The sequence below is a fragment of the Ambystoma mexicanum genome, chromosome 1p (assembly GCF_040938575.1).
Source record: "Ambystoma mexicanum isolate Mex_15411 chromosome 1p, UKY_AmexF1_1, whole genome shotgun sequence".
NCBI classification, from domain to species: Eukaryota; Metazoa; Chordata; class Amphibia; order Caudata; family Ambystomatidae; genus Ambystoma; species Ambystoma mexicanum.
The window spans coordinates 1057688684-1057711255 of NC_090921.1; the positions used below are offsets into that span (position 1 = coordinate 1057688684).

A 22572-nucleotide genomic window follows, 5' to 3' on the forward strand; every position below is an offset into this window, starting at 1 on the left:
CTGGTGTCGGCAAAGGGACATGGAACCCACTGAACATTAATTAACCTGTCACTGTTGCCTAAAGTACTGAGTTGAGCGGTGTGGTGCCAGAAGCATGCTTGTGTGGTAAACCATTTTCTTCTTTTTATTTTGCTCCAGCAATGTTTCATTAGATGTCTCCTCGGACTCAGACGCCCTTTCGTCTTCCGGTTCCAGGACCTTTAAAAAGAAGATTGGACATTTCTTTGCTTTCAAAAAATCAAAATCCACCAAAGGGGACACGCCAGAGAAAGACCAGGATAAGAACACGCTGCTCATGAAATGTAGAAAATCCGCTCTGGCAGACATTTTGCGGGCACCTTCCAAAGTGAGTGGAATTTCCAGACAGCCCTGTAAAGAGGAGGATGCCAGCACTGAGGAGCCCAAACCCCTCACCGAGCAGTGCCGAACGCCGGACCCAACCAAGAGAATCCACCCCAGATACTCCAGAGAGGGGAAGTCCCAGTCCTTAATTCTCTTGTCTGGCGAAGACGAAGAAGCTCTTGGAATCAACAAGCAGGATAAGGTGAGGTTCAAACCAATCCATCTGCATGATACTGTCCTCCCTTCTGGAGACCTTTTAAAAACAGAAATTAGAGCATGTGGAGGCGTTGGAAAATCAACTTGATGGTAATATGAGAAGGTTATGTGTGGCAGAAAACTGTTTGCAGGAGACGTTTGAAGATGGAAGGGGCTCCTTAAATGGGCTTGCGTCTTCATGCAAATGCAAGTTTAAAAAAAATGTGTTTTTGACGTCTGTGTGATAGTGTACTATTGTCAGTCTTTTCTTGTCTCACTAATATTTCTTGCATGGGTACACAGGGCCGACTCTGCACGTTTTGCTGCCCGGTGTCAGATGGACACCTTGTGCACCCTTTTTCTCTAATTACCACACCACAGGGACATTAAAGTGATATTCACGATAATAGGGGAAAGGCCCTTTTGTCAAGTCAACGAGTTCAACCTGTGGGTCAGGCAAAAAGTATATGTTGATCTCCAGAGATCTTTCAGCCTCTTCTCTCTCTCTCCCTCCTCTCTCATCCCTCACCTCCCTCCCCTTTGTCTCTTGACTCTACCTTCCTCCTGCTCTCGCTTTCCGATCCAATATGTTTCTTGTAGTGCCTACTGCTCTCTCTTCTTTTTTCTCCTTTCACTCTCATCTTTCTCTTCCAATCCTATTTTGTATTGCCTCTCTCACTCCCCTCCTCTGGCCACTCTGCCCCTCCTAGTCTGTCTTGTCCTCCTCTCTAGCTCTTATATTCTCTCCTCCTGTCTCTCCCACTGTATTTCTCTCCCTCCCCCCTGTCTTTCAATTCCCTGTGTTGTATCCCTTCTTTCTCTCCCTCAATCAATCGTTTTTTCCTTATCCTTCTAGATTCCTTTTCAATTCGTCTCATCGTAAAGTTAACTGTTTTCCTGAAACATGTTTACAATCTTTGTACCACCGGCTTTCTGGCTGCCTTTACTTTATGTCGAGTGTCTAGTAAAAACAAAGCGCTAAGATTGATTTTTGAGTAAGGTCGTTCATGTTCGTGAAAATATTTTAATACATAACGCTGCCGGAGATAACAAAACACACAGAGAACCCCTGTCTAGTTTAGATGCGCCCCACACAGCCCTTTAAAAAATAAATGTTGTGCTCAGTTAGTTTGGCTACAATTGTGTGGATATTACCATGAAGTCATAGGAAGGCTCTGCCTCCACAATTAACACAAGACGGTACTCTGCAGGATCAAGCCCTTTCCATCTCCGTAAGGACTTCTGGACTGTGGTACAGGCTCTCGCGATTGCACATATTGAATGGGGTAATGGCTTCTATGCCGGGTTTCCCGCAGTACACCTGGCTCCCCTCAAAGCAGTCTATGCCCCAGCCAGCCTTATCACTGGTTGTAACAAATTGGACCACACCACCCCATCCTGCTTGACCTTCACTAGCTCCCTATCTCTGCCAACACCAGCCCAATGGCCATCAGGACCAGTCCAACACATCCTGCTCTTCAGGGAATTCCTAGGCACGACTTAAGTAACTCTGTCCCCAGTTCTATCCCAGCTCCAGACCCACTGAGAACTGCCCTCCTCTTCTTTGAACTCCTGTACAGCACTCAGTTGCTCTCAAGCTAGACTTGCACTATAGAAAGCACACATGCATATAAATGCAGACAATGTGATATATTATGGAAGCCAGACAGTCCCAGTTAATTCAAGGTCAAAATCTTGGTCTAAGCAAGTTAAACACACCACTGTGAACAGAGAATACAGGTAAGTTTTGTGATCTATGGTTGCTTTCTTTGCTGGCGTGGAATCTTACTATGTAAGATTCCACCTCTCTTGCCTGGTATTCTTGTTTACATATAACATTCTGTGTTCTAAGGTTAGCAGTTGGAAAAAGGAGAGTGAAGTGGCTGGAGTCTGCTGGGCTCAGGTTGGTCACAATAAAGCCATTGCTTTCCTACTTACCTGAGTGGCGTCTTCCTTACACTGGCGACGAGGATGAACGTGACCAACCTGCCCGACCTACGTGCCTTCTAAAGCAGCCCAAGGCCCAGCAGAGCCGCTGGAACAGGCGAGCATACGAAGGGAAGCGCCTGTTCCACAGCACTGGGGACAGATATCCCAGCAGCCGGCGCATCTCCGCAGGGACAGACCGCCGGCAGGAGCCCCCCCAGTACGTATACTGAAGCGTGCACTCCCCGGATTGGGTCGAGCGCAGGGCGCCTTCACTTGCCGTGCGAGTCGCGCACGTTAAACTGACAGGTGAGAGGGAGGGGGCCCTGTGTTTGGGAAGAGCAGGAGCAGCAGTCCTTTCCCCTACGCATACGGCCCCTGCACTGCCTGTCAGCGTGTCGTTGGGGATGGATCGCTACGAATGGAGGAGCTGGCCCCAGACCCCTCTTTCCCCTGCATCAAACTGACTGGCTGTAACATCATCCATGCACTGGTCCCAAGGCATGGTCTTAGTTGAAGGGAGTTCCTAGTTCATTTGTGCTTCGTGTCACCAGAGGGGCGGAACTAAATCAGCCACGAACAGATTAACCCTTTCGGGGTCGGAGAGAAGGACAGCAGTTTACAGGCTTGTCGAGTCGTAACACGCTGTAGTGCTAGTTCTCAGTGTTCATGTGGCCTTGCTAGGAATTTATTCTACACCCCGTTGCAAGAGGTGACTGATTACCTGAAATGGCAAGTGAATTGTGGAAACTTCACAGCATTGAGGAGTGAACTACCATTGTGTGCAAAGAGCACCCAGACATTTCACATTGTACACACCTGCTGCCTTCAACCATGCAGCACAGTAATGCACGCTCTCCTCCTGCCTTCCTTCCCAACCCTGGAGAACCTCCAGTAGCATGGGACTTGTGGGTGGACACATTTAAGGTATACCGAAGGGCTGCTGGTGGGTCCAGGCATACAGATGACGACAAGGAAGCCGCCTTGTTGAATTGTCTGGGTACAGAAGTACTGAGAGTATTCAGACATCTCCCCGCCTCAAATGTGTGTGCCCCCCGGGTTGAGAGTGGAGAAGGGGGGGATGCAGCCCAGGAGGTGGTATTGGCTTATGAGACAGACCTCGGGAAATTAGAGGTGCGCTTTGGAAAGAGACACAATGTGGTGCTAGAAAGGTAGCATTTTTTTCAAGAGCACAAGGAACTGGCGAAGGTATTGATGCGTATATTACAGCCTTACGTACTTTGATAGCAACTTGCAAGTTCACTGGTCAAAGTGATGAGTATATCAGAGATCAAATTATGATGAGGACGAGTGATGCCAGAGTCAGAGAGAGGTTATGGATAGAAAAAGATCCTCCATTAGAAAAAGTAATTGAAATTTCCAGGGCCATTGAGGAGTCCAAAAAAAGCGTCAGAGAAATGTCGGATAAAGGAGAGAATGTACATGCCATCATACCCCGGAGTGGCGACGACTCGAAGGGGGGGAGATATAAAGAGACGAGAGGAGCACCCAGATCAAGGGATGTGTGTAAAAAATGTGGGTGGCGTGGGCACATTATGGGTTCCAAGGACTGTCCTGCTTCCTCTGTGGAATGTAGGAGGTGTAAAGGAAAGGGGCATTACGCTCGCCTGTGTAAGAGCATTGTTGCCAGCAGGGAGGCACTGTGGATGGTAGATGCCAATCAAGAGGAGGGAGACGTGACAGTAGTGGGATATGTTGGTAACCATGATCCTCCCGGTGATGATGTGCGTGAGAGAGTGTTGTTGAGTGTTGGAGGGGGGCAAGAAAAGAGCTTGGGCCACCCTGATAATTAATGAGACCCATTGAAATGATGGTGTACACAGACAATGTGATATATTATGAAAGCCAGACAGTCCCAGTTAATTCAAGGTCAAAATCTTGGTCTAAGCAAGTTAAACACGCAACTGTGAACAGAGAATACTGTTAAGCTTTCAATTTGTTTAGCAATTGTAGCAAGGAGGAACTTAACAATGTGCTGTCAACATAATTAGGTGGTAAAAGCATTCTCCAAACTAATTGTGCTGGCAAAGCAGAATTGAAACAAATACACTATCTGTCTCACGTACCTTTTCTGTGTTAAACCTGCACCAGCCAAGATGGTTTCCATCTTCAGTACATTTTAGGCCTCGTGTCGCAACGACGAATGTCTCCCTTACGGTAATGTTGTATTTACTCGTTTTTTACATGTCTAATTACATCTCCAGTTACAACTACCCCCCAACACCGGGATCTTATTGCTTTTGTTGAACTCTTGTTGGCTCTGCTATACCTCCACTCCTTGTTGTCGGCTTACCTATAGATTTCGAGTGGTGGTTCTTGGGCTCATTTTGGCATTCTTGTGAGGAATGCTGGAAATCCACTCTTTCAAATCTTGAACCGTTCCCATTTCCATTCCCCCCCTCTGGCCAGCTCTTCTGCATCTTATGCGCTGGATACTGTTCCTTAAAGATCTTATTTTCAATTGTTTGTGTTGTTTATCCTATTAGAGATAGCAGCCAAATGATTTAAGAGGCTTGTGGAAGGGTTGGCGCACAGCAATCATAGCGAAGATTTTTCTCTTCTGTTTCAATGGCCTCTACTCTCTGGGTTCATTACTTGCCGAGTTTAACAGGGCTGCAGGATGTGTGGGGATGCTTTGAGGGTCGTCAGAAGTAAAGGAGGGCTGCTGCTACCGTGCAGCCACTTCTAAAATCCCTCCCAAACGTGGACAGATCTGCTTCTTTCTTGCCTTCTGTTTTCTTGAACGTTTGGTCTATAATCCTGGGCTAGACGTTTGCCTTGCATGTGTGAGCAGATGAAAATGGCTCTGGCGCTGATGTTCGTCTCCATTATCTCCAACAGTCCCTGATCCACACGGTATAAACTGTGCTTAGAGATGCTCAGCTTCACCTCACTGATGATGCCCAACAAGGCTGAAACACGTGTATGGGGTTGCTGATGGTACTCTTGTTCAGAGAGGAATTGCCATAGCATTTCAGTGCTGGACTGCCCATGTGGGCGGGACAAAGACTGATATGCAAATGGATATTTCCCATCTGTGAAAGGTACAGTGAGCAAAAAGCAGATGGCTGCGAACTCTCAATGTGGTTAGCCACCGAAAAGGTTATCATGCCTTGTTCTTCCGCGAGAGGGGCGCCTGCTACCTTTGTTGAATAAATTATGTAATGCCTTTACAGCTTCCTTCTTGGTTCCCTGCCACTCTTGGTGCTTGGTTCATGTCTCATAACACAGTACTAGGTGAAAAAAAGAAACAAACGATTTAGAAAAAAGCTGTTAATGCACAGAGTGGTCTTTCTAAATTGAACTGTCAGCCCCTGCGAGGCACAGCGAGACACAGAGGAGGACGTTGCGGCATGTCAGTTGAGAGTCTCTTTCTCTCTCTCTCTCTATATATATAATGGGTGTGTGTGTGTGTGCGCGCGCGCAGGTGAGAAAACGCATGTTTGAGGTTAAGTGTAGGGGGAACAAAAGTGTTTGTGTATTTGGTGGGGCGGGAGGAGCGTGGTGGCAAGGAGGAAAGGGTGCCTCGGCGTGTGGAAGCCCCTAAATCGAAAAAAATAAACTCTGCCATGTGCTTTTTTGGGTTTTTGAGGGCCGCACAAAATTGACCAAAATAAATCCGGTCTTTTTTATGTGTGGCCTTCGAAAAGTGACCTAGAACCCATAAGACGTGAACACACACCCAAAAGCTGAAAAGTTACCAGAGGACTGTGTGCTCTCAAAATGGTGTAAACCAAAGCTACTTCAGTTTAAATCTCCTTGTAGAAATCATTAAAGTTACAACCAATTTTCAGAAAAAAATCAGGTGGTTGAGTGGTCAGATTTTTTTCAAAATTTTAATATCAGATTCAAGACGAAAATAGATTAGAAAGTGTCAGGCGTAATCTGAAAAGAAGGCAGTCCAAAAGAGAAAGTAGAGAAGAAAGACCAGAAAAAGGTAAAACAATAACAAATCGAACTGCTTATCTACCATTAACATCACCCTACGATTGTTGTGCTCAAAAGAGTTCACCATACCTGTGTTCTTGGACAACATAAATACCACCCAGAAATAATGATAGTGCCAACTGAAAGTATGGAGATTAAATGTAATTATCTTCATGAATACATATATATGGGGTTCCTGAACCACTGATATGTCAAGTAAATCTGTGAACAGGCGCGTGCACCTGCAATATCAATAGTCACACCACCAATTCAATGAGGAAGAGACAAAATCAAACACCCAGGCCCTAGGCCATAGGGCTAATAAAAGTACTATGACAATGTAAAGAACAAAGTTATGGCAGAAAAAGTCACGAGTTCACAGCGCTTATACAGTGATTAAGAAAATAAACATCAAGGCTGCGGGTATCTGGGCGGTGTGGGTGTACTGCCAATACACATCCACAGGAATAGTTGACAATGACAATGTAGTCTGTTAATTACCAAAAAGAAGTGGAGTACCCACTGGTATAGTAAATGGTAATCGCAGTTACTTATCGGCATGTAAAACTGCTCCTTTTCATAAATGGGAAAAAAAAACTCGGAAAATGACCGGTGCGTGTAAGGACGCAATGAAGTAATGGCGCAAGTTCAATGCGCCATGACATCATTGCATTGACGGTACAGAAAAAATTACTGAATGAAAAAACGAAACTGTCTATGGGCCTCATTACGACCCAGGCGGTAAGGGGTTTACGGCAGCGTAAACAGCGCCGACCCTTACCGCCTGAGTACGAGGTCCCTTAGCACCATGGAGGATTTAACACCTGCTTTTAGCAGGTGTTAAAATCCATGGCGCTAAGGGACCATGGAGTTAATTACGCCACCGTAATTTACGGTGGCGTAATTAACGCCTTCCCCACTCCCATTATGCCCTATGGGGCAAAAATGGGAATGGGGAAGGGTAAATGGGGATTGGGGACTTACCGCCCCGCCAAGGTCGGAATGGGGCGGTAAGTCCGCCAACCACCATGGCGTAAACGTAGTTTACGCCATGGTGGTAAAGTCACGGCCCAGGCGGTAACTTACCGCCTGGGTCGTAATGAGGGCCTATGTATCTAAAGTGGTACTAGCACCATGTTATGGTGGACAACAATGAGTTTCAAAGAAATAAAATTAAAAAGATGACAAAATAAAAAAGAAAATAGCAAAAGAGCAAAATACCAAATGTAGATGTACTTTTGAAATGAATCATGTTCTTTTCACAGTTATTGCACACTACCAAACCCATCTGCTTACCAAAGCATATTCATTTAAGGCAAGAGCAAGACATGTATCAGACCATATATTGCTACATTTACACAAATAAGAATAACATGAGCATTGTCCATATTTCCAATTAGTTATTTATAGATAACCTAGAAAGTTGCAGTCCTCATTCATGTCACCTGGTGCGACAGCATCACTTCTGTCTATCAGGAATCTTTTCCGGCAGCGACACTTCCAGAACTTGAAAATGATTTTCCGAAATCTGATGCTGTTCCTTGAAATGTGTTGACACTGATGAATTGAGGTTGTTGGTCCGAATGTTTGACCTATATTAGTTCAAGCAAAGTTTACAATGTCGAGTGGATTGTCCCACATGATAAATGCTGCAAGGGCACCGTATTGCATAGATAACATTAGATGCATCACATGTTTCAAAATCATGCAAAGGTATTTTCTCCCCTGATCTCAGATGAAATACAATGTTCTCCTTTGTGATGAAACTGTGGTTAGTGCAGTGAATGCACAGGAAGGTACCCAACTTGCAATTCTTTGTTTCTTTAGAGTATCACTTCTGACTAACTAGTCTCCCAAATTTGAGCGATGTAAGCGAATATTGGCAATTCACGAAATAGGTTCTCTACTCTTGTGTCACATGTCAACATGTGCCAATGTTTATGTATACAGGATTTTATGTGTTTACTCTGAATAGAACATTTAAAGATGTGGCCCAATGAGGTTTGGGTTCTTTCTTTTTTATTGTATAGCACATCTTATTGTGCTAAATCCTGCACCTTATCCATGGATGAACCCACTTCCTTAGTTGAATACAAACATCTAGCCAGTTACCAGAGCCCACAAACATACTACAGCCTCCAGCGCCCCTACCCACTTCCATTCACATACTATTGTACCTCTTCTAACTAAATATCCTCATATCATTTGCAATCCACTCTCCATCCCCAATGGAGCCTGCCTACACTCACCACAGAAGGTAGTCGCCTTTGGAGGAACTCCAGAATCAAGAATATGGGAGTAGCTGCGTTCATTGTCCATATTGTAAGTGTGTGATGCTAAGGAAATCCTTTCATGTCGCAATATCTTACTGCACTCGCTAAGCAAAGGGTGTGATCAGGGGCAAACCATTGCAAAGGCAAATGGTAGCATATCACTCTGTAATCGCCAACACAGGCAATGAAGTACAACATATGGAAGTGCATGCATTTCAGCTCACCTCTGGTGCTCTAAGAAGTCTACAATGTCCTCCACAACCAGTCTGTGAAGGTAACTACCCTACGAGACATGGGGCCTGATCACGACTTTGGCGGTAACGCCGGCGGTATTACCGCCAGCGATATTGGCCCTACCGCCGAACTCCTCGGCGCTAATAGCGCCGGATCACGAGTTCGGCGGTAATGTAATTCACCATTCCCCATTGAGCCCATTCGGGAATGCCCCATTCCCCATTGGGCTCAATGGGGAAAGTTCGCGCTCTTTACCACCGGCGGGTTTCCCGCCGGCGGTAATAGCGCAAATTTTCATTTGGATTTCCCCCCAGCCAAGAGCTTGGGCGAAATCCGCCGAAGTCCTGATTTGGCGGACCCTTAAATCCGGCGGTAATAGCGCGACCGCCGTATTTACTGCCAAAGTCGTGATGAGGCCCAAACATATTTAAAAGGGTGTGTGATGGAGCAACATATGGTTATACTAACTTACCCAAATGAGTGAACGAAAAAGAAAATGCATGCCGGATACATATTTGTGCAATGCACATGCCAGTATCACACTTTTCCCATGTATGGCTGTATTGCAGTGTGGTGGTTGTGGCCAAGGGCTAACCTCTTGGGTGCATTCAGAGGCCTACGGCCTCCGACCATGCACCCAAGAGGCTAGGCATTGGCCACAACCACCGTAATGCAATGCAGCCATGCATGGGAACATGTGGCCATTTACCCCAACCCACAAACTTAACACAGCCACTGGCACCCCTACCCAACCCCACAATGCAATGGGAATATCTTCATAACATCTGTAATGCGCTCCCCACCCCCAATGGAGCCTCCCTGCAGTCACCACAGAAGTTACTCGCCTCAGGAGCTACCCGCGAATTGCTGCAGTACTCGCGGACACCGCTTGCACACCACCTTCTTCTTCCACCTAAACAAAAATAATGTCATATGACCCGCTTTTCACTCCCTCGCCCTTAACATCCCCTCTTCCACCTACCAGATGCTGCAAAACATGTTTTCCAGATCCTTTTGGTGCTGCACTAGCCTCTGATACAACACAGTAGCGTTTCCCAAAATGGTGATGCATATCACGCTTCCCTCCAGCCAACCACCGGGCATGTCCAATGTTTGCCGACATCACGCCACACTCCAGGCCAACGAGACTTTTGACCACGGAGCGAACAGGGAAATAGGACCGCGGAGCGGAGCCAGATATCACTATTTTTTTTAGATGTACATTTCAGTTGTTTCTAAAACAAGTACTGGATGGATTTCCACCAAGATTAGAAAAGCACGCTATCGGAACCAAGCTGCCGCAAATTTGGTGAAAATCCATCCAGCAGTTTGGCCTGTAGGCGTGCACAAAGTTTTTGCACATTCAGTCTATGGAGAAAAATTTTTTTTTGGGACCCCCCCAATAACTTTGTCCCCCCTCACGAAAACCTCTCCCAACTTCTCAGCAAAATTCAGAGCAGCCCATATACTTTTTTTGCAAAGTTTTATGCAAATTCCTCCCTTAGTGCTCTTCCTATGAGACGAGCAACTTAACCATAACTATCCGGCTGCTACCGCGGGCCGGGTTATATATGTATATATGTAAGTCCAAGGAAGGCAGGTTCTGTGGGAGCAACAGCAGGAGTTTCTATCTCCAACTGGAAGACATGCTAAGTGTCTTTGCGAGCACTTGTCTCCCTGCCTGCCATCATTCAGCATCTGACACAGATTTCCAGTGGTGTGGTCCAGGTCACCCCTCCAGGACCAATCTTATTTAGGAGAAAAGCAAGAATTAGAGTTCAGTAACTCTAAATACTGCCCGTCAGACTTGCTCTGCTATGCTAGAAAAACAATGTATAAAAGTGGCCAAGCACTAAGATAGGTGTTCTGAGCAAAGGTAAACATATTGATGGTGTAATTACACAGATCCTTAATGTAGTGCCTTACTTACTTAAAGGGGGTTGTTCCTCACAGTCCTCTCTTTTAGTGGGTATATTTTAGCTACAGTATGTCAAGATGCCTTATGCTCTTTCTTACAGAGCATTAGGGAGACGTAAATTAAGAACAAGCAGTTGCAACATGGTCATACTTTCTACAAACGGATACTAGTATCTCATGTTTTCTTTTTTTTTTTTTTTTCAGAAAAGGCATTCTGAAAAAGGAGATGGAGAAATATATCACACATTCGAGCAGCGGGTCCATGTCATGCTGCATAGGATTGGAGTCACCCGAGTCCTTTCATCAGAGACAAAGAAAAAGCAGGTGAGCGTAAGTTAAACTGTTCCCCTGCTATAGCTCTCCTTTCCTCCCCTCTCCTTACATCTACTCTCCATATTAATCTTTATTCTGCATTCTACTGGTGTTCCTTGCCCACCATCTCCTTACACTGTTGTCCCCCTGCTTGTCAGCACAAAAGAGGTCTATCTTTCTACTTCATCTCAATTACCTGTTTGCCTTGCCAAGCCAAATGTGCCACTGTGATGTCCAGAATTGTGCATCCAAAGAAGCCTGTTACCTTTTCAGAAATATGAGTTGGAACAACTGGAGCACTAATATGGGAAAATGAATATACATAGCGGGATAGGGAATAAGAATTTTGAATGTAAACACAGGCTGGCTGAATTGAGGAAACGTCAGCCAGCAAGAAGTGTGCGTGTGTGTGTGCGTGTTTTGAGGAACCTGAGGGCATCCTCATTTTCCCCCCAGAATCCTCTGCTCAGGTGGCCAGGGAAAGGCCATTGCTTTTCCATGCTGGAAATGAGCATGTCTGAATGCCGAATGAACTCAAAACGATTACAATTGCTATGGAAGGCCAAACCAAGTGTTTTTGAATACCGAACAAGACATAAAGTATTGCAAGTACTTTTGAGAGTTGCAATAAGCATTATTGAATACCGAACTAACAAAGATATGATGAGTATATTTCAATACTGCGCAAAAGAAAATCAAGTGATGAGCACTTATAAAGTGAAAGCAAGGTGGTGAAAAGGGTTAAACACCACAGAGTGAGTTGTTTGAGATACAAGCTGTGTTAAAGCCAAAAGACTGCCAAGGAGAATCTGAAATAATTGTTGGCCAAAGATACAGGAGCCCAAGGAACTACAGGTTCAGAGAGAAAACCGGTGTTGGTGAAAAACCTGAAGAATACAGAAGCATAACAATGTGCCTAGGGTTATCGGTTGCGTGACCTGTGATGGGTGGACTGTGTGGTCTGACAACTGTGCCTAGACCGAGTGATCCCTTACTTGGAAAGAGCCAAGGAAAACAAATGTAAAGAAGCTTGTATTTTGCAACAGTGGCTGAAGTGAATGATAAATGCAGAAATAGAGCAATCTATGTGAACTATTGAAAAGCCTGGATGACCAAGGATTTTAACTGGTACTGTTTTAAAAGCCAGAAGATGTGAACTGATTTTGGAAGATGGAAGAGCTGACTTCTAGGGGAAGGGAACCCCCGAGACTTTGTGATGAACTCTTGAGGAAGGGAAACCCAAGGCCTTTCTTTTCAAAGCTCAAAGATTTGAGTTATTTGTTCTTTTTCTTTTTTTTGAAAGCAGGAGACTTGAACTCTTGGGAGAGGAAACCCTGAGACCTTCAATAGAGAAAAGCCTGAAGGTCCAAGAAGGTTTGGAATTTGGTGTATTGTTTTCGAAAACGAGAAGATCTGAATTGGTACTGTCATTTTTGCAAGCAGAAAGATTTGTACTCTTGGGGACGGTAACCCTGAGACTTTGTGAATTGGGTTGACCTTTTGCGGAAGGGACACTGAGACCTTTTGGAACGGTTCTGAGCTTGGGGAAGGGGAAGCTGAATATAAGCCAGGAGCTGGAAGAAGCTCAGAACTTAATTTTTTAACACTATTTATTTTGCTGCTGATATACCTACACTAGTTGTGAGGGCAGGTATAGTTTGTAGACACAGACAGACCTTTGACTTAAAAGTACTGACACAGACTATCCTTAGTTTTCTTTAGGTAGAGAAATTGCACCTTAGCATAGAGCAAGTTAGGCCTTACTCCATTGTGACATTTAAGGAAAGTAAAGCATTTACTAAGAAAGTTTAATGTGTTGTCTGCCTTACTTCATGATGCCTTCACAGTGTGTAGTGCAGCACTTTGCAGTTTCATTAAGGAAAGATGAAAAAGGTGAATTTATAGACTCCTGCATCCCCAGTCTTTGACTGCTTAGGCGTGGCAGCTGAGAGCACAATCCTCACAGCAACTCATCACTGATGCAAGGTGTTCAACAATCACGTTTACACAATGGTGAAATCTCTCACAGTGCACCAGGGGCGTTATGTGTCCTTATGGTGAGCTAAAGGGGTCACCTGCACGTGACCCCCTGAATTTTACCTCCAGCACGAGACAAACGTTGCTATTGTTCAAGTGAGAGAGATGGGAAAGCTGGTAGGGATCTATCTCTAAATGTGTTTCATAGCTGGGCGCCAAGCGAAGAGTAATGCACCCTCAATCACAAACGTGTGGGCAGACTCACCATTAAAAAAAACCTAGTTCAATGTTTCTTGAGATTATTCATGCTCATGACATTACCCTTGGCACAAACACTTCCACGTATATCAAAGGTCATTTTCGGTAAATAGTTCTTTCCAGAAATGTTGTTGAGTTCTCTCTTATCGATACCTTAGTACAAACTTGCTCTTCCATTGTACAAACTCTTACCTAGCTGCGACCATGCCTAATCTACTTTCCAATCTGAATAGACCCTGAAGAGTCAAAAATAAAGTAATATCCCCTTGCTAAATGTACCAGGTGTCAAATCTACATAAGTAATATACAGATTATTTATGTAGTGGCATCTACATAAAGCAATTCAGAGTACAGACAGCCATTGAAAGAAGGTGGATGGAAAGTAATGGGGGCTAATTTAGGATTGTACTTGCATACAAAACTGCCAATAACAGAAGAGGGGTGGAAAGAGGACACACCTGAGTAGCCCTTTCTGTTAGTAAGGCGTCTACTAGAATAGCCACCATCATGAATGCCCCACACTGTTTGTTTTGTTTGTTTTATTCGTATTTATGTAGCGCACAACAGCCCGAGGACACCGTGGCACTTGTTATAAGACAATACTTAGTTACAGAGTAATGAGTCATGCATTTGTTACATAATGAGCAGTTTCAGCAGGGAAACAATATATATATATAGGTTAGAATATAGTTATATTACATTTGTGTTTATATTACAATATACATGACAGGAATAGAGTAGGAAGTCGCAGTGCTAGTTTAGGAAAGTGGCATTGAGGTTGTGGAAGACAGAGACGGAAGTTTCAGCTCTAAGGGTGGCAGGGAGTGCGTTCCATAGTTTCGGTGCAATGTAAGAGAAGCCTAGCCCTCCAGCTGTAGCTCTCTTGATGCGTTGTATGTGTAGCTGGTTGGAGTACTGAACTCTGGTGGGGCGAGTGGAGGTGGTTCTTGATATTGCTTCAGATAGATATGTGGGAGCAGTGTTGTTGATGTATCTGTGTGTGATGGTGAGGATTTTCAGAGTGATGCGGTCTTTGACCTGTAGCCAACGTGCTGCACGTCTGGCATGGGATATATGGTCTCTTCTCGGGATGCTCATAGTGGCTTTTAGGGCATTGTTTTGTGTGGTTTGCAGTCTGTGCATGTTCTTGGAGGAGGTGCCAGCTAGAAGAGCGTTCAATAATCGAGTTTAGCGCCTATAGTTGCTCTGGCTATGGCCAGGCGGTTGGGAGCAGAGAGGTAGGGTTTAATGGCATTGATGAGTTTGGTGCTGAAGGCTGATGCAGAGGCTATGGCGCTGACTTGTTTGTTTATCGATAGGTTTGTGTCAATGTGAACACGTAGAGTCTTGACGGAGGACGATACAGAGATGGTTGAGTTGTCTATGTTGAAGTTGGCGTATTGGGGGCTTAGCTTGGTTATTGTGTTTTTCTGACCAAGGATGTGAATTTCAGTCTTCTCCCTGTTAAGACCGAGGCCGTTAATTGCCATCCATGCTTGGATAGTAGCATAGATGTTGTGTAGAGTCATGGCGTATTGGTGATAGAGTCCAGATAGAGGTATAAGTACTTGAGTGTCGTCCGCATAATTGGTGTATGCAACACCCATAGAGTCAAGTAGGTCGAAGAGGGGGTTTGTGAAGAGGTTATAGAGGGTGGGAGCTGTGCATGATCCTTGGGGGACACCGCAGTTTATCGTGGCAGGATCTGCGTTTGCTATGTCGGAGAAGACCTTCATAGCTCTTCCTTCGAGGAAGGATGTGTTCCAGGATGCTGCTTGTTTAGAGAAATGGGCTGCATGAGTGAGGTGGGTGGTAAATGTTTGGTGATTTACCAGGTCAAAGGCTGCTGATAGATCGAGAAGGAGGAGCAGGGCAGGTTTGCCTTTGTCCATGATCTGTGAGATTTGATTTTTTAGGTCTAATAGGGCGGATTCTGTTCCATGCCCGACATGGAAGCCAGATTGCCTTTTGCCCAGTATGGAATTAGCTTCTATGTATGATTGGATCTGGTTATGAGCTGCTTTATCCAGGAACAGGACTGTTGTTATCGGTCTGTAGTTGTTGGGTTGCGCTGGGTCAAGTATGGCCTTTTTTAGAAGTGGCCGCACCCAGGCTTCCTTGAGATTGTTTGGGACAGTTCCTGTTTGGAATGATGCGTTAATGAAGGCAGTAATCAAGGGTGCTAAGTCATTAGCACATTCCTTGATGATTTTGGGAGGGCAGATGTCTGCTTTGCAGAGAGATGGTTTGAGGTTTTTGGTGAGATCCAAGACCTCGGGTACAGTGATGTCTCTGAAAGCGAATTGAGCGTATGAGGTTACTACCCTTGTTTTGTGTTGGGGGTTAGCTTTTTGGTTTGGGAGGGTTTTGCAGTGGTTTTGGATTTTATTTTGGAGGAGTTTTGTTTTGTTGAGCATGGCAGAGGAAGCTTTGTCTTTAATTATCTCATCTGTGGTAGCCGGGGGTGTGACTAGTTAATTAAAGATAATTGCTTAGCTTTGGAGTTGGCCTTTGAGATCCTCTCATTGTAAGAGTTGGATTTTGCTACCAAGATGGCTTTTTTATATATTGGAGGGCTATCTGTTTGAAAAGGCTCTTATTTAGGTCGCTAGAGTCCATTTGCCAGTTTTTTAGTGATTGACGCTTTTGTGATCGGAGTGTTTGAACCAAGTGTTACAGTGAAATGATTTTTTTTCTTTCTTGCTTTCAAGTGGGGCTATAGTTTATGACATTGGTTAGAATATCATTAAAGAATGCTGATAGTATATTTGGGTCCTGAGAGAAAGGTGGTGCTAGGCAGGGGTTTTTGAGGTAGGGTCGCAAGTTGTCTGCATTACGTTTTTTAGAGCTTCTTGTTATTGCAGGTGGCGCGTGGGTGAGAGTCTTGGGTCTGGGGTTGGTGGGGATAAGGAATTCGATGCACGTGTGGTCCGTCCAGGGATAGGCAGTGTTTGAGATAATGTTGGATGCACAGTTGTGATCCATGACCCAGTCAAGGGTGCGGCCTTTGGAGTGAATGGCGGTGAGTACTCCTTGGAGAATCCTAGGTCTGTGAGTTCTTTTGCTAAGGTTGTGGCGGATTTATCCTTAGGTCTCCTAGTAGAAGGATTTTGGAGGATTTTTTAATGTTGTTACTGAGACGCTGTATCCGATGTGCCTGTATTTATTTCTTGGATCATCTTTAACAATTTCACCACACTTAGAATTCTGAACACTAGCGTGCGTCGCATCCGGATGGAAGTGTGATTGTTAGCATGTGCCACACTCGTATGGAATTCTGAACTTTAGCTTGCGCTGCACCTAGATAGAAATGTTATTCTTAACATGCACCACACTTAGACTTTAAACTTTAGCTTGCGTTGCATTTCGATAGAAATGTAAATGGCAGCATGTACCGCACCTAGATGGAATCCAATGATTGCAATGGACAGTAATGCCAACTAACCAACCAACAATTCCATCCCTCTGCATACACCTCTGAAACTCTAACCAAACACAACGGCAGGCCTAAAATGCAGCAATCCGCACAAACTTCACAACAATGCAACAACAAAACAAACCACACATAGACTTGCACAACAGCACATGACGACTATGGGCCGTAAAACACCCCAAGCCCAGCCAACGGACCCACCGGGCTGAGGCTGCCAACAGCACATCACTCCTCTCTTGCACTTTTCGAGCTTATTCCCACTAACCCACCCCCTCTCCTCCCCTTTTTCAGAGCCGCCAGAGCACCAGGGGACCACTTCGGTGGTGATAGTGCGCGGTACAAATGTCCTCTAACATTAACATTAACGTCTCCCAGCAACCCCAAGCAGGGCTGATGTGGCCCACTGGCACTTTCTGTCAATAGAGCCAAATGCTTTGGCTAAATCAAGGAGGGCTATCTACTCACGGCCACCTACAAATAACTGTATATTTCCTGATAATAATATCCAGTAGAAGGCAGTGGTCAGCAGTACTGAATCCTTCATGAAAGCCAGCTAACATCATAGGATTGAAGTTAGTTTTGGCTGCCTTCTCAATAAGCCCAGTAAGAAGGCATTTGGAGAAAGCCTTCCCTGTGCCATCCAATGAAGATATAGGCCGATTACGGTGGTGATCAGCCATAGATCCTTTTTTGAAAATAGGGACACACTAAACTGGCAGGATTTTGGGATAGAACCTGAAATTACTAAAACCTTAAAGAACTGCTGAAGCACTGCAACCCACCATTCTGGAAACCAAACAAGGGTGCCTGAATCTTGACTACTTAGCAGAACCTCGTTATAAGAGGGTGTAAGTCTATCATAACAGGGTAATATGGAGGTATTCTGGGAAGATGAATCAAACAATATATTTTCAAAATACACGCTCTACCCCACAGGTGAAAAAGCACCACTAAAATTTGTAGAAAGTTCCTCAAACCCTTTTACGACGTGGATGCTAACCACGTGGGCAAGGGTATCTCACTGTTTGTGTACAAATTCATGTTTTTTAAATTTCAATAGACATTTATATTCTTGTTGTAGGCCGCAGATATGACATGAGTTGCTAACTCCCAGTTCAGCTGTTGCATTTAATGTATCATTAGGGATTCTGCATTTATAGTCTTATCACAAATGGGAGGAGCACGCTCCTATAGTCAGATCATGTATCTTTCTATTTCTGGCTCTGTGACACGGTACCCGATACAGTGTAACAGGCTCCCCTTTACCATCTCTTCTGGCTCTCCGCTCTTGCAACTGCAGTGAAGCACTGACCAGAATGGTGCTCTCACCCTGACATATGGGAGTACCACACAGACTCCATGCCCTCACAGTTATATGTTCCATAGACAGTAGTATGGTCTTGCTTGTTGGCACATGCTGTGTGAGGCAGAGCCAGCAGCGCTAGGCACATGAAGTCAGCAAGGGGTGCCACTCTGGCACCAGCACCTTCTTCAGGGTGCAGAACCAACAGCCCCCTTTGGCAGTAGCATGCCACAAACGTAGGCCCGGCCTAAAAGTGAGATTTCATATCAGGTTGGTACCTCTGAAAGAGCTACGTGGAGGTCTGGGAGCCAGGGCCGGCTTGAGCCTGGGTAGAACCAAATACCCAGCTCTGGTTCGGATTGAATGCCGCTGTAAAACAAGAGCCAACCTCGAGCTCAGCCAAGCATCACCTCATCCTCGGTTAGCTATCCACACAGTAAAGTACAGTGACATACCACTCAGTGACAGTTTACAAGAACTGCATGCAAACATCTACTTTCACCGAGTACTTGGCCTCTTTCTAGGAGTTGCATAGAGGTGTAAATCTAAAGATGCAGTTGGAGCATGTGTGGCCTGAAACCTGCAAAATTGCAAATTGTGCAACCAGAAAACCTGGCCTCCATACTTGACCCATCTGTGCAATCCTGGACATATCACTCTATTTAAATGGATCATATTTCCTTTGACTGCCACAATTGGGATCACTTTGAAGGGATTCTGCTAAATGGGCACTACAGAAAAAGCCCATTTTATATAAAGTATATTAAACCACAGTGTTTGCTCAACAAATAATGCAAATATTTATCATTCATATTGTTCATTGCACAAGCTAAAGTATCCCTTAACTTGCTCATTACTCTATCCCCTACGAGCCATGGTTCTCTCCTAACAGAAAAGAGCAAAGGATGATGTGCCCATTTGGTGGGCTAAATGGTATGCCTTGGCAATTTTCCTTTGCTGCATAAGGAGTCTGCAAGGACAATTTATTTTACTTTTCCCCCGGTATATGGGCAGTGGCCATGATATCCTAGTTTCTGAGTGAGGTGGGAGGAGGTCACACTGGTTTTGGGCAAGGTGGATGCTTCCCGAGACCTTGTGCTTAACGCCTTCCACAAAGCCCTTTAGTTTCTGTCCTCACTTTCCCACCATCCAGGACATGTGGTTACTTCCTGTTGCTGCCACTTATGGCTGCAGAAAGACCTAGAATAGCTATCTCAAGGATTGAAACCAGGTAGAAGCCGTGCACTAATTGCCAGCTCCAAGTCTGTGAAAGAATGACTACAAGGATCGGTTTTGATGCTCTGTATCTCAAAAAGCAGCCCAAATGAAAGGAGCACAGAGAATGCCCTCATTTCATTTGCACCGAAATGCTCAGGTTACATTATTTCTCAAAGACCTCTTTAGTAAATCTTCCTCACCACGTGTTTCATCCCACGTGAGGAGGAATTACTCTTAGATCTTAAATCGATGTGCTTCAATGAATTATGGATCTTGATGAGATCTGTGATTTCTGTCTTATATTACGGTACTTTTCAAGTACTCTGCAATGGTGTTTGGGCTGGCTATAGCATGCCGGTATCTCCCGCGTTGCACCCTCGCCTCCTGATCAGCTTTTTATGAGAGGCGAAACACATGTAGAGGAAGGTATATTTTCGCTATATATTACAGAGGCAAAGCAGCTACAATGTCTATATATAATGCCTCAAACGGACTAAGACATAGAACAAGTTGCACAATCAACAGCAACAACTAATTAGGGAATCAAGGACAACAACAACAATATTCAGAAAATTCAAACTGACAAAGTTACAGTTAACCAAGTATTTTTGCAATATAATTTTGATAATTGGTCAGAATAACAATGGATGTTTTTGTTTAAGGACCTATATTTTCTGTTTTTTTTAATCTACTTTCTTTATGACTTTTAGTCAATACCTATAATAAACATTTCTTGATACCCTTTGGCGCAACCGTTTCTCCAAATCATTTTTATTCTATCATTAGCCAAACTGGGCAGCTGCAGTATTTCTCTTGGAGTTAAACATGCAACAGGATTACTAAATATTAAAGGGGACAGGCACCTTAGGGTGATGCACATCTGCGTCATATTCCCCACCTCAAGAGAGGTTTGGCTCACCTTTCTAATCATGTGTATTAGCTTCACATTAGGATTTGTGGTTCTAGTGCCCGCAACAGAGGGTTGTACAAAAACTGCCCTAACAGCCATAATCACTCTTTGATCGTAATATCAGGTTAGATATATATCTTTGTAAGGTTGTTTTACATTGTGATTTTCTGTACTTTCAAGTCAGCTTTATGTAAGGGGGCATTATTTTTAGCTCCTTTAAAACCATACATTAACACACACTGACATCAGATGGCGACGAGCATATATATATATGGTCATGTGTTTAAAGTGCAGACTGGGATCAAATCCCAACGTACAACAAGTGTGTAATACTAAGCAAATCTTTTAATTTCACTGTGCCGTTTCTTATACAATTGGGATGCTAGAATGGGGTTCCTCCTATGGGGGCAAGAAGGCAGGAAATCAGGTATGGGTTTGGGTTGTGGGGGTCATAGAGGAGGATACCAGTGGGGTTTTTGTTGTGGGGTTGAGGAGGCAGGGTGGCAGGTATGGGGTTTTGTCTTTGAGGGTGGGGAGGCAGACGGCAAAGTATGTTGTCCCTTTTGCTGGCTCGCTTTGGGCTCCTAGAGCCAAGCCAGGCCCCATGGCTGGGCGCTGTCTTGGCTCTACCCATCACTTCTTTGATTCATCCACCTCTAGAGCTGGGTTAGTCGCATAAGTGGAGTGTCTCCTCTCAGGTGTGCACAACTCCGACTTTCTTCCTGTTCATGTTGCCAGGCCTATGATTGAGGTCGAGAATACTAAGTGGCATGCAAAAGCAGCTGATGGCCAGTGTGACTGCTATAAAAATAAAAATAATCGCACAAACAAATAAAATACATGCTGGTAAAGCAGAAAAGGCATCCTGTTTTTTTGGTGTGCCCTGTGCACATTTCCGAATCTCGCTCTTCGCCTATTGCCTTTCTTCCACATGTACTCCAGCACTGCCATGCACATACCTTTCCAATTATGCTGGCAATCTGCATTTCTAAGAATGTCAGGCAGATGGCATGTTCACTGGCGAGGGCAGAGTGAATCCTTGTCATGCGTGTGCCATGCCAACAGTAGGAGACACCGTTTGTTACAAGCCATTCTAAACGATTGTCATGCACCTTTGCATTTCCACCTTTGCATTCCCTTTGAACAGGATTGGAAATTCGATATTGGATTTCACAACCAGATTTGCCAGAATTAACCTGTTGGCGGGTGGTAAAACCCAGCCTGGCTATTTCCATATATTTTGATTTCCTCAGCGGGGACACAGGGACAAGTGAGGGGCTTACAGTGCGCCTACAACGCCACCCCCTGCCACCCTTCTGGGTCCGTCTCAGCCTCACGGTATCTTCGCCACCAGCGCCCCGACCATCCCAGCTTCACTCCCTCCTCCACGCTGACCCCATTCGGTCCATTTCCTCCGCAGACACACAGGGACAGGCGAGTGCCCTCCCAAGGGGCTTAATCTCCGCATCCAGTGCCATCCTCGCTCCCCGCTACCCTTCTGGGCCTATCTCGGACTCACGGCATCTTCGCTGCCCGTCTCCTGGTCATCCCCGCTCCTTTCCCTCCTCCCCACCCATCCACCCTGGATTGGGCGCTTGTGTTGAGACACTTGACTAACGCGGAAGCTGGGGGCTTCGCACAGACCTCATTCGTCCATTTCCTTGGCGGACCCTCAGGGACAGGTGAGTGCCCTCCTAAAGGGACTTAATCTGTGCATATTAGATTGTCGCTGTTATTGTGTTCCACCGCATTTCATGTTCTTCTGACAGTCCTTACTAGGCTGCACATTGGAATCTCACTAGTGTTGTGCTCAGCCACATTGCGTTTCTCCTCCGACAGTGCTACCTGTGCCAGGTTAGCATATTTGAATCTTGCTACTGTGGAGGTCAGCCACATTGCATTTTCTCCTCACTCAGTGCTTCGTAGGTTGGGTCTGTTTGCAACTTTGAAGCCCCCCACTATTTGTACTTTGCCATACTTGTATGACAGGTGCAGGTTTCCCACTGTGACATTCGTTACTGTTGTGTTTGGGCACGCTTGCATTTTCTCGCTCCAAAGGAACCCAGGCCTTGGTTTTGCGGCCTTGAGTCTGCCCGCTGTTTTATTAGCTGTGCATGCTTCGCTTCCTCCTCAGGTTACACTTGTCGGGAGCGGGCCACTGGGTCCCACTGCTGCCAGGCTGTGCCTGCCCTCGCCATGCCGAGGAGCTCCAAAATCAGAGGTGCCTAGTGGCAAATTAGAAAGTTCTCCATTCCCCCGATCAGACCCCCAGACAGGCCACCCCCTCCAATCCAACGTAGCACCGAGAAGAGAAGACCTAACCCCC

At 45.2% G+C, this 22572-nt stretch overlaps 1 protein-coding gene across 1 annotated transcript in view; it reads left to right on the forward strand.

The window, feature by feature from the left end:
- Positions 1-22572, forward strand: part of LOC138447974 (capping protein, Arp2/3 and myosin-I linker protein 2-like) — a 301863-nt gene that overhangs the window by 119778 nt on the left and 159513 nt on the right. The window contains exons 3-4 of the mRNA XM_069604500.1: positions 139-544; positions 11040-11159. Of these exons, the coding sequence (XP_069460601.1) occupies positions 139-544; positions 11040-11159 (526 nt within the window). The remainder of the gene's footprint in view (positions 1-138; positions 545-11039; positions 11160-22572) is intronic.